This window comes from Enhydra lutris, unplaced genomic scaffold (genome assembly GCF_002288905.1).
Source record: "Enhydra lutris kenyoni isolate GAN:26980312 unplaced genomic scaffold, ASM228890v2 scaffoldscaffold12, whole genome shotgun sequence".
Classification (NCBI taxonomy): Eukaryota; Metazoa; Chordata; class Mammalia; order Carnivora; family Mustelidae; genus Enhydra; species Enhydra lutris.
Genome location: NW_019154096.1, coordinates 47,900,510 through 47,916,432, shown reverse-complemented (window position 1 = coordinate 47,916,432; position 15,923 = coordinate 47,900,510). Strand labels below are relative to the sequence as shown.

General features: G+C 39.2%; 1 protein-coding gene across 1 annotated transcript in view; it reads right to left on the bottom strand.

Annotated features, from left to right (window-relative positions):
- Positions 1 to 10,704: 10,704 nt before the first annotated feature.
- LOC111144923 (TBC1 domain family member 12) overlaps positions 10,705 to 15,923 on the bottom strand; it is a 102,391-nt gene continuing 97,172 nt past the window's right edge. The window contains exons 12-13 of the mRNA XM_022499533.1: positions 13,647 to 13,905; positions 10,705 to 12,571 (exon numbers count right to left, since the gene is read on the bottom strand). Of these exons, the coding sequence (XP_022355241.1) occupies positions 12,503 to 12,571; positions 13,647 to 13,905 (328 nt within the window). The 3' untranslated portion in view covers positions 10,705 to 12,502. The remainder of the gene's footprint in view (positions 12,572 to 13,646; positions 13,906 to 15,923) is intronic.

The following is a 15,923-nucleotide window of genomic DNA, read 5'->3' as shown; positions in this document are numbered from 1 at the left end:
TTTAAGATGGATTACCTGGTGACAAAGGAGCCAGGTGTGAGTCCACATGGTCCTGACCATTTAAGTGGGAAGCCCGTATAAATTTTGCTGCCACATGAGATAAAAAAGCCAGTGCGGTTCACAGACAAGGTCAGAGCAGAATCTGTAATTTTCTAGATCTGGGACACCCCATGACCTCTGTTATTAGTACCGTTAGCATCCATACATCTTTACTTTCCATGTACTCCTGCCGGTTTGTTAGAACAGAACAGGTTGCAAAATACTTGCTCTAGAAGGCCTGCAGTCTGGCTTTGGCAGCTATAAAACTTAGTTTCGCCACCTGACCAAGAGTTCAGATTTTTGATCTACCTATACATAGTAGGAATATTGGCCAGTCCAGTCAGGGGAGCAGCTAAGATATCCCAAGTTGTACAAGGATGGCCTGTGAACCATCCAAAACATTTGGTGATTTGCCAAACATCTCTGCTATAGAAGGTAGTGCCAGAGTCATTTTTAATCTTCTTGACTGGTTTGAAGATACTATTTGTGGAATCAAACCACAGGGTTTGATTGTAATACTGTCCTGGTATATCATCAAGGAAAGGTTCTGTGGCATCTTTTTTTGATACAAAGGGAAACTTTTTTGCCTATTGTCTTTATCTGGGCAAGGGACAGTCCTTGAATTTTTTTTTTTTTTAAGATTGTATTTATTTGAGAGAGAGAGGGTATGTGAGCAGAACAGAGGGAGGAGCAGAGGGGAAGGGAAGGGGGGAAGAATCCCAAGCAGACCCAAACCCAGGGATCACGCTTAACTGACTGAACCACCCAGGCGCAACAGTCCTTGAACTTCTATAGAGGTTTTCCTGGGTCCAAATAACTCAACAGAAGAGGCAGAGTGGAGTTTTGCTAGTCGTGTATACCTTACCCTGTCATACATACCTCTTCCCTACTTAGTCAACCACACTTTCACAGTGATAGGAACAAAAAATATTCAGGTTCTTTATTTCTTTCTTTTTTTATTTTTTATTTATTTATTTTATTATTATTTTTTAAAGATTTTATTTATTTATTTGACAGAGAGAGATCACAAGTAGGCAGAGAGGCAGGCAGAGAGAGAGAGAGGAAGGGAAGCAGGCTCCCCGCTGAGCAGAGAGCCCGATGCGGGGCTCGATCCCAGGACCCCGAGACCATGACCTGAGCCGAAGGCAGAGGCTTAACCCACTGAGCCACCCAGGCGCCCCTCTTTCTTTTTTTAAAAGATTTTATTTATTTATTTGACAGAGAGAAAGATCACAAGTAGGCAGAGAGGCAGGAAGAGAGAGAGGGGGAAGCAGGCTCCCTGCTGAGCAGAGAGCCCAATGCGGGGCTTGATCCCAAGACCCTGAGATCATGACCTGAGCCAAAGACAGAGGCATAACCCACTGAGCCACCCAGGTGCTCCAAATATTCAGGTTCTTTTGAGCTATGTATATGTTAGACATAATCAGCAGTCATATTGATTAATGTGGTCAGGGTTTGGTAAACTGATATAAGGGTATGTTTAGTCTGCCCCCAACTTGTTGGAAAAGTGAAGGTTAATAAGAGCAAGGCACAGGTTGAAAGAGTCTATAGTGAAAACTCAGGGAAAGGAGGGTAGATAAAGCACTCTCCAATCAGCCTTCTAATAAATAATGAATAAATGAGAAGTGTCATTAATGAGAGAAGGTGGCATTTTGTGTGTGTGTGTGTGTGTGTGTGTGTGTGTGTGTGCGCGCGTGCGTATAGAGTCTTAAAAGGTGGAGGGGTATAGGTGAAAGAGAAGTTTTTTGATCTGTGATGATAGCAGAGGCTGCCTTTTTTTTTTTTTTAAAGATCTATTTATTTATTTGAGAGACATAGAGAGAGCTCATGGGAGGGAGGGCCAGAGGGCAAGAGGGAGAGAGAATCTTAAAGCAGACTCCCTACTGAGTGTGGAGTCTGATATGGGGCTTGATCTCACAACCCTGAGATCGAGTCAGATGCTCCTCTGACTGTGCCAGCCAGGTACCCCTGGGGTACTTTGAGACCTCTGAGATATTTCATGTCTGAAGTAGGTAATAGTTGTTTGCACCTGTTGAAGTCTAGATCTGGAGGCTCTATGGCCTTGTTCTGTTAGTGCCTTTAGGAGAATGAGGGAGTCAATAAGAGCTCCCTGCCTAGTTTGATTACAAAGGAAAAGGTCATCAACATACTGAACAAGAGTGGAACCTTGAGTGAAGGCTATAGAATCCAAGTCAGCTTTAAAGACCTGGGAAACCACTGAGGGAGATTCTCAGTATCCCTGAGGTATGGAAGTCCACATTAACTGTCTCCCTCTAAAAGTAAAAGCAAAGAGAAACCATGAGTCAGTATGCAATGGGATTGAAAGGAGAGCTGAGCAGAGGCCAATTACTGTAAATCAGGCTGCAACAGCAGGAGCTGAGGTTAAGAACAGTAGCTGGATCAGGGACTCCAGGTTTGTGAAGAATTAGAAAAGATTTGACAGCTCTTTGGTCTTGTACAAATCAATGTTTGGTTCCTGTCTGAGTCAAATTTACCTTCTTTCTTTACCGGCAAGATTGGAGTGTTAGAGGGTGAGGAAGTAAAGACAAGTATACCCTTATGTGAAAGAGATCTACCGTAGGTCCAATTCCTCACTTCGAGTCTCTAGGAAGAGGATATTGGGCTAGTACTGATAGAAATGGTTTTTCTTTTTCCAAATAAGGTACACAGGCTCTGTACTCGTAACAATGCAACTTCATCTGCACATGTAGTCCAGAGATGAATTTGGATCACTTACATGTGTCTATGTGCATATGTGTGTATGTATTTACTCACTCACTCAAATTCACAACCCTGAAATCCAGAGTTGCGTGCTCCACTGAGCCAGCCAGGGACCCCAACAAGGACATCTTTTAAACACTCATCCTATTCAGAGGAACTTAAATCGAGATGAGTTTCCAGTGAGCAAAGTGGGAAATTTGGGGTTTGGTTTGAGGATAGGGAAATAAAAATGCCTTTATTATATTTTATAGTGGCATTAAATTTACATAACAAACCTCCACCTGAAAGTTATGCTGGTGAGGAGATGGGAGACCAGAAAAACATGACTGGGGGCACCTAGGTGGCTCAGTTAGTTAAGGTCATGATCTCAGGGTCCTGAGATTAAGGCCCGAACTGGGTCCATGCTCAGCAGGGAGTCTGCTTCTCCCTTTCCCTCCGCCCCACCCCCAATTATTCTCTCTGCTTCTCTCTTACTCTCATACTCTCTCTGCCTCTCTCTTACTCTCAAATAAATAAAATCTTAAAACAACAACAAAAAAAAAGCATGATGGCTATTAAGAGTGCCTAAAGATAATGGGGTGAGTTGGGACAGAGGCAGTGAAATTGGTTGCCCAGGGACTCCCTGTAGCTTGAATAGAATCAGGGGTGACAGGCAGAGATAAATTCTCTGAGCAGATTATGGAGAAAGTTACACCAGGGTCAATTAAGAAATCCAATTCCGTTGGGGTGCCTGGGTGTCTCAGTCCTTAACTATCTGCCTTTGGCTCAGGTCATGATCCCAGGGTCCTTGGACTGAATCCCACATCAGGGTGCCTGCTCAGTGGGGAATCTGCTTCTCTCTCTCCCTTTGCTGCTCCCCTCTGCTCATGTTTTCTCTCTCTCTCAAAAAAATAAATAAAATCTTAAAAAAAAAAAGTCTAATTCCCAATCCTCTATTCTAGATTTAATGGCAGACTCTGGGGTGTAATAATCAGCTGACCCTTTCATTTGAAGGGGAACTGTCCCACAGGAGAAAAACCTTCTGGGGGGTGATAGAGTCTAGGCAGATTGTTTCTGTCCCTTAAACTTTCCTTTCTCTTATGTGCAGGACAATTTTTCTTCCAAAAACACTGTTTTTTTTGTTTGTTTGGTTTTTTTTTTTTTTTTTACAGTATCTGCAAGTGTCTGGAGGTAAATGGGGAGGGCTCTAAGTAGATTTTGAGTTACTCTCAGAATCATGCTTTTGCTTTTCTGAAGATTCAAGTTGCAAAGCAAGAACTGTTGCTTTTAACTTATTTCCTCTTGTATTCTTTTAAAAATATTTTTTTAGATTACCTCTACACCCAACATGGGCCTCGAACTCACAACCCCAAGATCAAGAGTCACATGGTCTACCAACTGAGCCAGCCGGGCACCCCTCCTCTTGTATTCTGGTAAGCTATTTTCAAAGAATGAGTAGCTGCCTCCCTTACAACCCTCAGAGATTGGCAGGACTGCCATGCCTTTTTTTATACTAGGGAGAAAATTTCCCACTAAAGCAGAAATTAAAAGATATCTATCTTCTGGGCCTTCTGGGTTTAATACAGTAAGGTACTGGAAAGTCTGTATAAAGTGTTCAAGAAAGGTCTTTTCTCTTCTGAGTGCAAAATTCAACCTTAGACTAGTTCACTTTGTGGGGAGGGGGTAGTCGTCAATATTGTTTCTATCAAGCCTTGAATATGAGCCTCCAGCTGAGCCATTTCCTGGGCATTCATAGGAGGACCTGGAAGAAGTTCTGGCCATCTGTTTCCTCCGTGTGTGGGGTTTTCCCCAGGGGGCTGTCTGGCTTGTCCGATAACTACAGTATAATCATGGGCAGGAAGAACACCCTTTAGTAGTCAACATAGGTCCCTGTGAATGGGGTTGTTAATGGCCACTAATCTTTCCAACTCCTCTCTAAATTTCTTGAGATCTTCTCAAAGTAGAGGTAAAAGGGTTTTAAAATTCAAAAGATCTGCTGCTCTCCAGGGGACATGAATTCTTTACGGTGGATGTCCAGGAGACATCTGCAAAGTATATAACATAGGAATGCCTGAAGCTGGCAGAGACTGCTTATAGAGACCTGGAAAATAGAAGTTATAAGGAATAACAAAGAAAGCCCTACGTCCTTCTCAGGTGCTTGTGCTAAGTTCACTTCCTGGCTTCTAGTGTTTATGTGAGCAACCTGCATATTCCGGGCCTGGAGATTAGTCCAGAATGCTCTTTGTAAATCTTGCAAATCAAGGGAAATGAACACGGACAGCTGGGTATTTAAGGGATTTTGTGAAGAAATTGGAGAAATTTTAGGATCTAAGAGAATTGGCTGAGGAGATGGAGTAGGGCTTTGAGAGGAGGGTCTTCGACCCAGGGTCCCGAGATCCAAAAGATCTGAAGGGTAAGGGACAGAAAGCTGGACATAAAAGTGTGTTTAAGAGGAAGGAGAAGGAAGGACTTCAATAAGATGTGGTTTTTAATTTTTGTTCTAAATTTGATTTCCATTCTTTCCTCTTATTAAGGGAATCCCTAAGGCTAGCCATTATACTTCTCTCTGTCCTCTTTTCAATTTGGTCTTTCCATAGGTACCAGTTAAGACAGTTGTTTAGGATGAGAGCTTTCTAAAAACTTTTCAAATGTACAAATTTTTGTAGTTCAAGAAGTCCATTATCTGGCCACTGATGAGTAAGACCTACCATGGTATATTTATTCTAATAGCAACTCAAGTCAGTAAGCCTTTTTGTGGAAAGACCGAGAGGCAACTTTCGGGATCAGAATAAATTTTTACCATAAATACAACAGGCATCCGTGGAGTGGGTGCAGAAGATGCAGCCCCATGATCCAAAAAATTCACTCCAAACATAGTCTAGGAAACAAAAGCCCCTCATCACAGGGTACAGGCGTTAAAAATTGTGCAGTGAAAACAATGTCTTGGTTGCCTCCAGGCATAGACCCACTAATCTGTGACACCGGGCAGGCACTACTGGAATGGGATTTAGGCACTACTGGAATGGGATTTTTTCCAGCACCAATAAAACAATGAAGGTTGAGATGACAAAAGCCCCTTCTGATAAGCTTCCCTGAAGTTGGCACAGTCAGATGAAGAGAATGCTACTTGTGATTTGGTGACTGGGAACCTCAGTCTATAATCAACTGGCCACCAAGATGCACACTGGTACCCTCACCCTTCCAGTTGTCCATGACCAGAGACAATATTCTCACTAGTCACAAAGCCAAGTTTTCAAGACATAGAGTAAGACAAAAGGAAAACTTCCATCTGGTTTTTCTCATATGCACAGTAACAGTTCTGGGTTAATCCTTGGGTCTCTTGGAGCCAAACTAATATCTAAGGAGGATGTGCTGCTGGGTTGGGGATTATGTGGCGTGTACTTGTTGCACAGACATTTTCTTGAGGTTGGCAGGTGACCTGTGCAATGCAACCCATTCAGTGACCAACTAATCCTATCCTAAGGTACCACCTTAGCACTCTAACAGGTCTGAGGTGTTCAACCCATGCCCATCAATTTTGTAGCTTTGGCTTCATAGATGTCCCTTAGCAAGAGCCTTTACCTCGTGTGCCCATTAGACCACAACAAAGTTTGTTTACACTGACACTGGTCTGGTGAGGACTGTGAACTCACTAGTCTGTAAGGCTGGCTTGAACAGCTGACTTACAGGGCCTATGCCAGAGACAGACGGAGATAAAGAAAAACATTGGGGATCATCTCTGGGAGGAAAAGGAGCAACAAAAATCAAGAGTACTTATAATAAATCCTTACCAGAGTTGCTATACCCAAGGAACTAGTTCCACAAATATTTCCTCCTGCTAACCTAAATTTAGAGAAGGAAAAGAAAGGACTCTTGCTTCCACCCTACCCTGCAGGCAAAGATGGGAGAGTGATTGGGTAAGAATTCTTACCTTCTGCCAGCTTTTTTCCAGAGGTCCCAGGATCTCTCAGCTGTAGCAGCCTCAGAGTGACAGAGAGCAGCCAGAGAATTTTTTCCCTTTGTGGTAGCAGACTGTAGGGGAAGAAAAATTTTTCCTCTACCTCTCTAGGCTCTTTTATCTGGTCTATTTATCAAAATGACCTATGACAGGTTAACAAAAGAAAAACAAATATAATTACTTACATACATATAGGAGCCCCACAATGAAAACAAGAGGTTCCCCAACAATCAGGCAATTGAAGCTTATACACCATTTGAGTTACAAAGAAGGGGATGGGATCTGGGACTTCAAAGGGAAAGAAGACAATTCACATGAAAAGGTGAAGAACAAATGTTTGGCAAACAAATGGTAGCCAGGTCAAGCACAGGGAAAGGAACAGAGAGAACTTTGAACAAATAGGCCCTACCCAGATTACCAGCTTACCATATCTACTCCATATTCTTTTTAACTATCTTTGGTGATATTTCTCTTTCTGGACCAGCCCCTTTATCTAAATTCTTTCAGGCAATTGAGGGGGAACCTAAAAAACTCTTCTTGAGTCTTTTGGGCCTTCATGTCTTCCGCTCAAAATAATGAGCATGCAAAATTGGCACATTCTGGGGAGACTTGTTTTGAAACCCTCACTGAAGTCCAAGCAGAAGCTATTGCTAGTGCAAAGAGACTAAGGCAAGAATAAGCTTGGGCATGTTTGAATATTAGAAGGTGGCCAGTATGATTGAAGCAAAGTTGGCAGGGGAGGGGGGATACAAAAGTCAGAGGCAGACTGTCCAGATGAGGCACTGATATTTACTTCTAAGATGTTACAGTCATGATTTTCCCTCACCCACATAAAATGTCTACCTCTCCTAGAAATCCCTTTCATATTAGTGGTTTTGTTTATCCACCCAGTTGTAGAAGTGGGGGGGGGATCCCCAAAATCAAAAAACAAAACCATGTTCCCTCTTGCTTATGCTAGATGGCCCCACTTCTTGCCTACCTCCCAAAGTAAACAACATTTACATTCAGAACTCCCCTTTCAGAATCCCAACACCAAATTTAAAAAAACCTACCTTCCTGAACACCTTTTCCACTTGCACTTATGTCATGCTCTGCATCCATTTTCCTGTAGTCTGTTCAGGAATCTTAGATTACCTATTATCCCATTCTCTGTTTATTTTTTTTAAGATTTTATTTTATTTGACAGAGAGAGATCACAAGTAGGCAGAGAGGCAGGCAGAGAGAGAGAGGAGGAAGCAGGCTCCCTGCTGAGCAGAGAGCCCGATTCAGGGCTCGATCCCAGGACCCTGCGATCATGACCCAAGCTGAAGGCAGCCACTTAACCGACTGAGCCACCCAGGCGGCCTTGCATTTTTTTTTTTTTTTTAATCTATCTGACAGAGAGACAGAGATCACAAGGAGGCAGAGAGGCAGGCAGAGAGAGAGAGGGAGAAGCAGGCTCCCCGCTGAGCAGAGAGCCTGATGTGGGGCTCGATCCCAGGACCCTGAGATCATGACCTGAGCCGAAGGCAGAGGCTTAACCCGCTGAGCCACCCAGGTGCCCCAGCCCTGCATTTTTAAAAAAGAAGAAAACAGGGGCGCCTGGGTGGCCCAGTCAGTTAAGCGTTTGCCTTGGGTTCAGGTCATGATCCCAGGATCCTTGGACTGAGTTCCACATTGGGCTCCCTGCTCAGCAAGGAGCCTGTTTCTCCCTCTCCCTCTCCCTCTCCCTACTGCTCGTGCTCACTTTCTCTCATTTTTCTTTTTTTTTTTAAAGAGTAAAACATGTAGTCTAATTAAAAATTTGATGAGCACTGTTTACTTTTCAAGGGCTCACATAAATGGCCTTAAAAACCAAATCAGAAGAGATATTAAGACAAAGTAATGAGAAATTCCCTTTCTACACTAAAATTTATTTAAAAATCACTTGGGTTTACTTCTAGAACAAACCCTATCATTCAAACACTTTCCAATTTATCTTTTCACTCTCAAAGTCCAAACATAGGCACCCTAAATACAATCTACAAGATTTTAATCAAGTCATTACTTCCCTTTCAAAGTTTCTTAATAATATAGATGCTAAAATTAAAAGCCTTAAGATTTATGTAATAATCAAAATATATCATTTACTTACAATATTGATTATCAGTATTGCCTAGAACAGGAAAAAGTGAAGCTTTACTTTCTGCTTTTATAAAACAACTGTATAGTTTTCTGCCTGAAAATGAAAAATGAGAACATATATACAATATTGTTGTCAATTTTATATACTTTTCCAAATCTGAATTAGTTTACATTTTTATTATAAAAATGATTTTCCAAATTCAATGCAATAAAAGTCATTTGAAATAAAATCATGAAAGTATGGTTTATGTAAATGTTCAACAAATAAAAATACTTTGTAATGCAATTTTTTTTAAAAGTCAAAGTTTTTTCTGGTTATTTATTAGAAAATAAACCCACCCACAGAATGAAAACAGTAAAACCTTATTAATTGGAACTGAGGGAAGATAAATATGAACGGTAGAATGTTTGGAAAGAAATGTAATTTTGCTAACTTCCTAAGCCTTGCAATTTTATTTAGCTTATCAAAATATTAAGAGACAGTGTTTAGCAGAGCTTAGCAAATGTTCCTACTTTCATTCAAAGTACCAAGTTATTTACTTCTACTGCAGTTACACTGTTAGTAAACTACACACACACACACACACAATGTATTATTTACTTCAGGATATATATTTATTAACACATAGTGTATTATTTGCTTCAGTGGTTCGGGGTACAGGTCTGTGAATCATCAGTCTCCCACAATTCACAGCACTCACCAGAGCACATACCCTCCCCAATGTCCATCACCCAGCCATCCTCTCCCTCCCTGCCACCCCCCAAGTAACCCTCAGTTAACAAACAATATTTTTAAAGGGCCAGATTTTCTTCTCTCTCTTAAGTCACTAGTTTCTCTAAAATCTTCTATTTTTTGTTTTTATATGTTGTGAAGCAGTGCAGTTCTAATTAATGAAGTTTTACTACATTTGGGAATTCATATTTTGGACACTGCTTTGACAATATCAAACTAATATGAATTTGACACAAAAATCATTTTTCCCCAGAGGTAAGACTTTGTTTTCTGACACATATATGTCAACTAGTCATGGTAAATTAAAAGCTGATTCCCAATACTATTTTGTCACATTTTTTTTTTGCCTCTTTTACACCCATCTCTGCTGTCTGAATATGCTCATGGAATACAAAATAGTCTTATCCAATAAAAAATAAGAAAAATCAAAATAACCATGTGGCATTATGAATATAAATTATTCCATGATTATATGCTTTAGAATTATACCCTCCAGTAGTATAGAGTCTAAAACGTTGACTGCTCTAGATAAAAATAGGATCAATTCCTAAGCTACAAGGAAAGCTGTTATCCTGAAGTCAGAGGCTTGAAAATATTAATGCCATTTTGCAAATGTTACCTAACTTCTATAAAATCAGACAAATATACCCAAGCCAATAACATCATATAAAGATCATCGCTACAAAAGAAATCAGCAAAAATTATGAATATTCTATGACTCTTAGAAAACTATGCCAGTTACTTGGATCTTCTAGGTAACACTTAAATAATACAATGTATACCTGGGCTGAAAGGACAGTGAAGTAAGAAATTATATATATATAAATATAGATATAGATATATAAAACAAATGAAACATTCTATACATATTAAATTTAACATCACCTTGAAGACTTTAGGAAAACTTATTTTTTAATTGAAAATATACTTTAGCCAAAAAAATTCCATCATATACTGACCATGTTGAATAACCCTATACTGCCTGTATAGGAGATTCAAAGGAAGATACTGGATAATATTTGAGCTGCCAGTACTGGGAGTCTCAAGAGGCTGAAGGACTAGAATATCCCTTGGAAGAGAAATCTGGGGGGGGAAATTATTCATTTTTTTTCTCCAAATGTGGTTAAATAAACCAGTTATCCCCGAAGTAATGAAGACTCATTTCAAGTAATTACTCTGCTTACAAGTTTTATTTACACAGTAATTATTAATAGTGGTTTTTAGTGAATTCCTTGTATTTACATTTTATATACACATTTATACTTGAAAAGTAAAGAAACTGTACAATAATAAAAATGAGAAAAAAAAATACAGTAATTTAGGTCAAACTCAGGAAACAAATACACACAAGTAAGATTAAATTTAGGCAGGTAGTATAACTTCAACGAGATTACTGCCAGGGGTTACATTCCCTCTTATATCAGGGCCACCAATATCGAGGAAGTAGTTACCAGAGTTAAAAACGTCATTCTAAAACCTACTAAGACCCTGGGTACTCCCTCAATATGTATTACAATACCAGTTTCCACTAAGTAAGCTCCTAAGATAGGAGTTAACTTCTGAGGGTTCCACTAGTGGTCCCTAGGCTAGAATGACCCATGGGGTAAAAATATATGGACACCATCTGGTCCCATACTCCTAAAGAGGCAGTCACTGAACTAACAAGTTTTTCAGGCTTGTTAGTTTGAAGACTATATACGACTAACAGAAATAGTATGCTCAAGTGTTGTTTTAAACAAAACTGCAAACATAAAAGCACACTGTACATCTAATTATTAACCAAAGAGCATGTTATACAGATATCACTTATAATACTCAAGTGATTTATTTTAGGTTTAAGGATTAAATGTGTTATAATAAAATTCATGTTGATTTACCAATAATTAATTTCTTTATCCACTATACCATCAAAGTTAGACTCATTAGAAAAAAGTTAATTTTATCTTTTTCCTTTACTCTTATTTCCATTGATTAGAAAATTATGCACAGTGTTTTACAAGTCATAGACTTGGCTACATATTAAGATTTCAATTTTAAAACTGGAATTAAATTTTGTTTCTACAGACACTGAAGGAATTTTAACTAAAAAGTTTAAAGTCTTGCCAAGTAGCATGCTATTTCAGAACTCTCAGAATTTGTATGTTTTAACTCTTACCAGTGAAAAATCTCATTTATATTCATGGACTTACTTCCAAAATCAAGTCTTCAGTCCATTAAAGTGCAAAAAACTTTCCTTCTACCAGTTAGCTTCCTTAAATTACTAGATGAACAACTTCTTAGACTAAACAGAAAGGCTAAAATTCTTTGAGTGATGGGTATTCCTTAAGAAACAATTTTCCTTCAAAAACAAACAAACATGATACTGTGGAAAAACACCTAAACAAATGTGAAACAAGCTCCCATCAGTATTTCCAGTTCCCAGAAAACTCCAATTTGTCCCAGCCTGTGAATGAAGACAACAATTTCAGTGACTTAAATAATCTACAAAGTTGCTTTCTCTTGTTCTCTAATATCTTCAAAAGGTTGGAACTGGAGATAATATTTGTATTCAGGTGTTTATTTCAAATAGTATTTTGGAAGTTAAAGTAGTATTTAACAATCCTGCTCTGACCTCCAAAGTGCTTTTATGGTAACTGTTAAAAAAAGAAAAGATGTAAAAATTTGAATAATCTCCAAAGCTGTTAAAAAAGTTTATTGCATTAAACTTCACTCCAAATTATGGAGTATGAACTAGCCATTTAAACTCTTCCCTTTGTAAAATGGCTCTCCCTACAAAATACTTTTTTATTAATACTGTCAATTGGTTACTCATTTCATTTACTTCAGCCATGGAATTCAAAATCAGCAGTTTCCCATGTCTTGATTCTTTTAGATTTCTCCAACATTTTCTTCCACGCTTTTTACATAAGAAATGAAAAACTTTTATCAAAACATTATTTATGTTTCAATTAGTCTGTTAATTTTGAAGATTAGCTTTTCAGAGCAGGACTATTATTCTTGTCTCCTTCTTTAATATCCTTCATTACAGATGCAAAGACCTGGAAATTATATAAAGGAAAGATTAATCCTCAAAATTAACTACCACACAGATTAAAGAGGTTTAAGTAACTATAGTTTATTAACATGAAAAAGCTTTAGTGTATTTAACTCTATCACCCGGAAGACTGCTATTTTCTCAAATCCTCTTGTTCTTTTCAACCCAATTTTATGGTATACAATTAGATTCCAGTTTTCATCACTTGCCAAATATTCTGAAATTACTACTTGGTAACAGAACATTTTCTAGACGCATATTTTCTGACACTTCATTTTAGTAAGCAATAAAACTGTGAGCTTATGATGACTACCATCTATCATTCAAGGAGCAAGTTATAATGCTTTTATGGCACTTAACTTAGACTGCCAATGTTTGCTTCCTTAACAGGACTAGGCATCTAAAAAGCCAAGATCATACATTATATTCTTTCTGTTGCAAATCTTTAGCACAAGGTAGGTTGTTTTGTTTTTGTTTTTTAAAGTAGGCTCCATGACACAGAACCTGAACTCATGACCCTGAGATCAAGATCTGAGCTGAGACCAAGAGTTAGACATCGAACCAAATGAGCCACCCAGCAGGTGTCTGATATAATTGTTGTCTATTTGAAATACCATAGTAAAAAAAAAAATACCAAAGTTATTGGAGTTACATAAAAATAAAACCATAGCTTTGGATAGGTGAGAGAGGAGAAATCGACTTTAAATTCTTGCCTTTTCAAAGTCAAAAATTATTTTTTTGTTTTTTAATTAGGCACTAACATTTGAGAAATAAGGTATTTTGGTTTTTTTTTTTTTTAAGATTTTACTTATTTATTTGACAGAGAGAGAGAAATCACACGTAGGCAAGAGCAGCAGGCAGAGATAGAGGGGGAAGCAGGCTCCCCGCTGAGCAGAGAGCCCAACACGGGGCTCGATCCCAGGACCCTGAGATCATGACCCCGAGATCATGACCCCATCTGAAGGCAGAAGCTTATTAACCCACTGAGCCACCCAGGCGCCCCTGAGAAATAAGTTTTTTATAAGTCAACTGGTTGTTTTAACACATCCATTAGAAGAAGTAGGAAAAGGTCACTCTACCTGAGTCCATTTTTTGGTGCTATTTTGCATCTGAATGGCTGCAATACAGCTGAACAGCTTTTCTGATGTGATATCTTCTGGCAATTTAGTTAGAAACTGTGCTATATGAATAAAGTCCATTTGTAGGAGAATATCTTCATATAATCGGAGGATTCCTAATCCAGTCCTAAATAAAAATTCCTCCCCATCTCTGCAAAATACATCCCAGACTCGACAGGCCAGATCAAGTGGTAGTGATTTGCTATAGAGTGTGAAGATCCTAAAATTAGGGAGAAAATAGTCATTGAAGTTCTTCATTCATTTATTCATTCACTCATTAATCATCTCTATATAAAAAGAACAGTGCTTAATTAGGGATAAAAAGATAAATAAGATACTACTCCTTCCTTCAAAGAATTTGAATAGTGGGAAAGTAAGTAAAAGTAACTTACCACCTTCCACAGAGACATGGCCTAACAGAAATTAAGAGTGGCAAAAACACCTAGTGGTTAAGGGGATGGGCTCTGAAACCAGAATGTTTAAGTTTGACATTAGAGTGTTACCTTGAGCAAGATATCCATCCTTGCTGTGCCTCCATTTCCTCATTAGTAAATAAAGAGTACTATTATCTACCTCTCAGGATTGTTTTGAAAATTAAAGGAATAAATGTAAAGTATTCAGAATAGTGCCTGGCACATAAGAAAGGCTCAACAAAAGTTACTTATTTTTGTATGAGGAATCCAAGTATCATCTTTTAGTAACCTAAATACAAAATTGTAATCAGACTTCTCTCTTTTCTCCTCCCACAAACATCTACTGGTTCTTTCTTTCCTTTACCTAACTTTACTTACTACTTCTTTTGTAGCATGTATAGCTCCAACAGAATCACTAAAATGGTTTTTCCCATCCTATCTGACAATGTCTGATTATGTAATTTTTTTTTTTTTAAGATTTTATTTATTTGACAGAGAGAGACAGTGAAAGAGCGAACACAAGCAGGGGGAGTGGGAAAGGAGAAGCAGGCTCTACGCCGAGGGAGCCCAATGCGGGCCCGATCACAGGACCTTGGGATCATGACCCAAGGCCAAGGCAGCCGCTTAACAGACTGAGCCACCCAGGCGCCCCGTTCATGCAATTCTTTATCCAGTGGAGCTTCAGGGCTGTGCTCTGGTTGGGGAAATAGGGCAGTAGATGCTAGAGAACTTCTCTTGAAGCTGCCTTGGCAAAGCACACTTTTTTTTTCTCTTTTCAAAAAACTAATCTCTACACTCAATATGGGGTTCAAACTTATAACCCTGAGATCAAGAGTTGCATACCCCACCTTTGGGAGCCAAGAGCTCCCAAAGTACACAATTTTTTTTTTTTACAAAGACTGTGCTTTATCTGAGGTAGTGCTGATGAAACTTAAGGAAGGAACTAAGTTTTACTACTTACATAGGTAATAAGTTCAACAGAGGCAGTGAAACAAAAATCCATGTCTATTTCTTAAGTAACACATATTTAATTGCATAATAAAAGCACACCCCTGGTAGTACAGAGGATAGTAATTCATTGCTCAAAATGAGAGAAGGTACCAGCAGTACTCACTACTAATTACATTCTGCTCCCTATTACCAAATGTGATACTGGTTTGCCTTATGTTCGTTCACACTCCTCAAGACTGGCAATTGAGTATTTTTGCCCCTTCTCTACAGATTTAGTATTTGACCTTGGTCCTCTGGGTCTCGTAACATAAAACTTTTCTTTTCTCCATTATCTTGGGGCTTTTCCAGAGGAACTCTAATATTCCCAGTAGAAATGGAAAAGAACACACTGAGGCAGCACCTCTTTCTGCCTCGGGTTCTGTCCCCATCCTTTAATAAAACCACCTTTTTTGGGCATCTGGGTGGCTCACCTGGTTAAGCAACTGCCTTCGGCTCAGATCATGATCCTGGAGTCCTGGGATTGAGTCCCACATCGGGCTGCCTGCTCAGCAAGGAGTGTGCTTCTCCCTCTGACCCTCTTCCATCTCATGCTCTCTAACTCTCTCTCTCAAATAAATAAATAAAATCTTTAAAAGAACAAACAGGGGCTCCTGGGTAGCTCAGAGGGTTAAGCCTCTGCCTTGGGCTCAGGTCATGATCTCAGGGTCCTGGGATCAAGCCCCACATTGGGATCTCTGCTCCGCAGGGAGCCTGCTTCCCCCCCCCCCTCTGCCTGCCTGCTTGTGATCTCTCTCTCTCTCTCTCTCTGTGTCAAATAAATAAATAAATAAATAAATCTATCTTTAAAAAAGAAGAAAAAAAAAAAACAAGACCT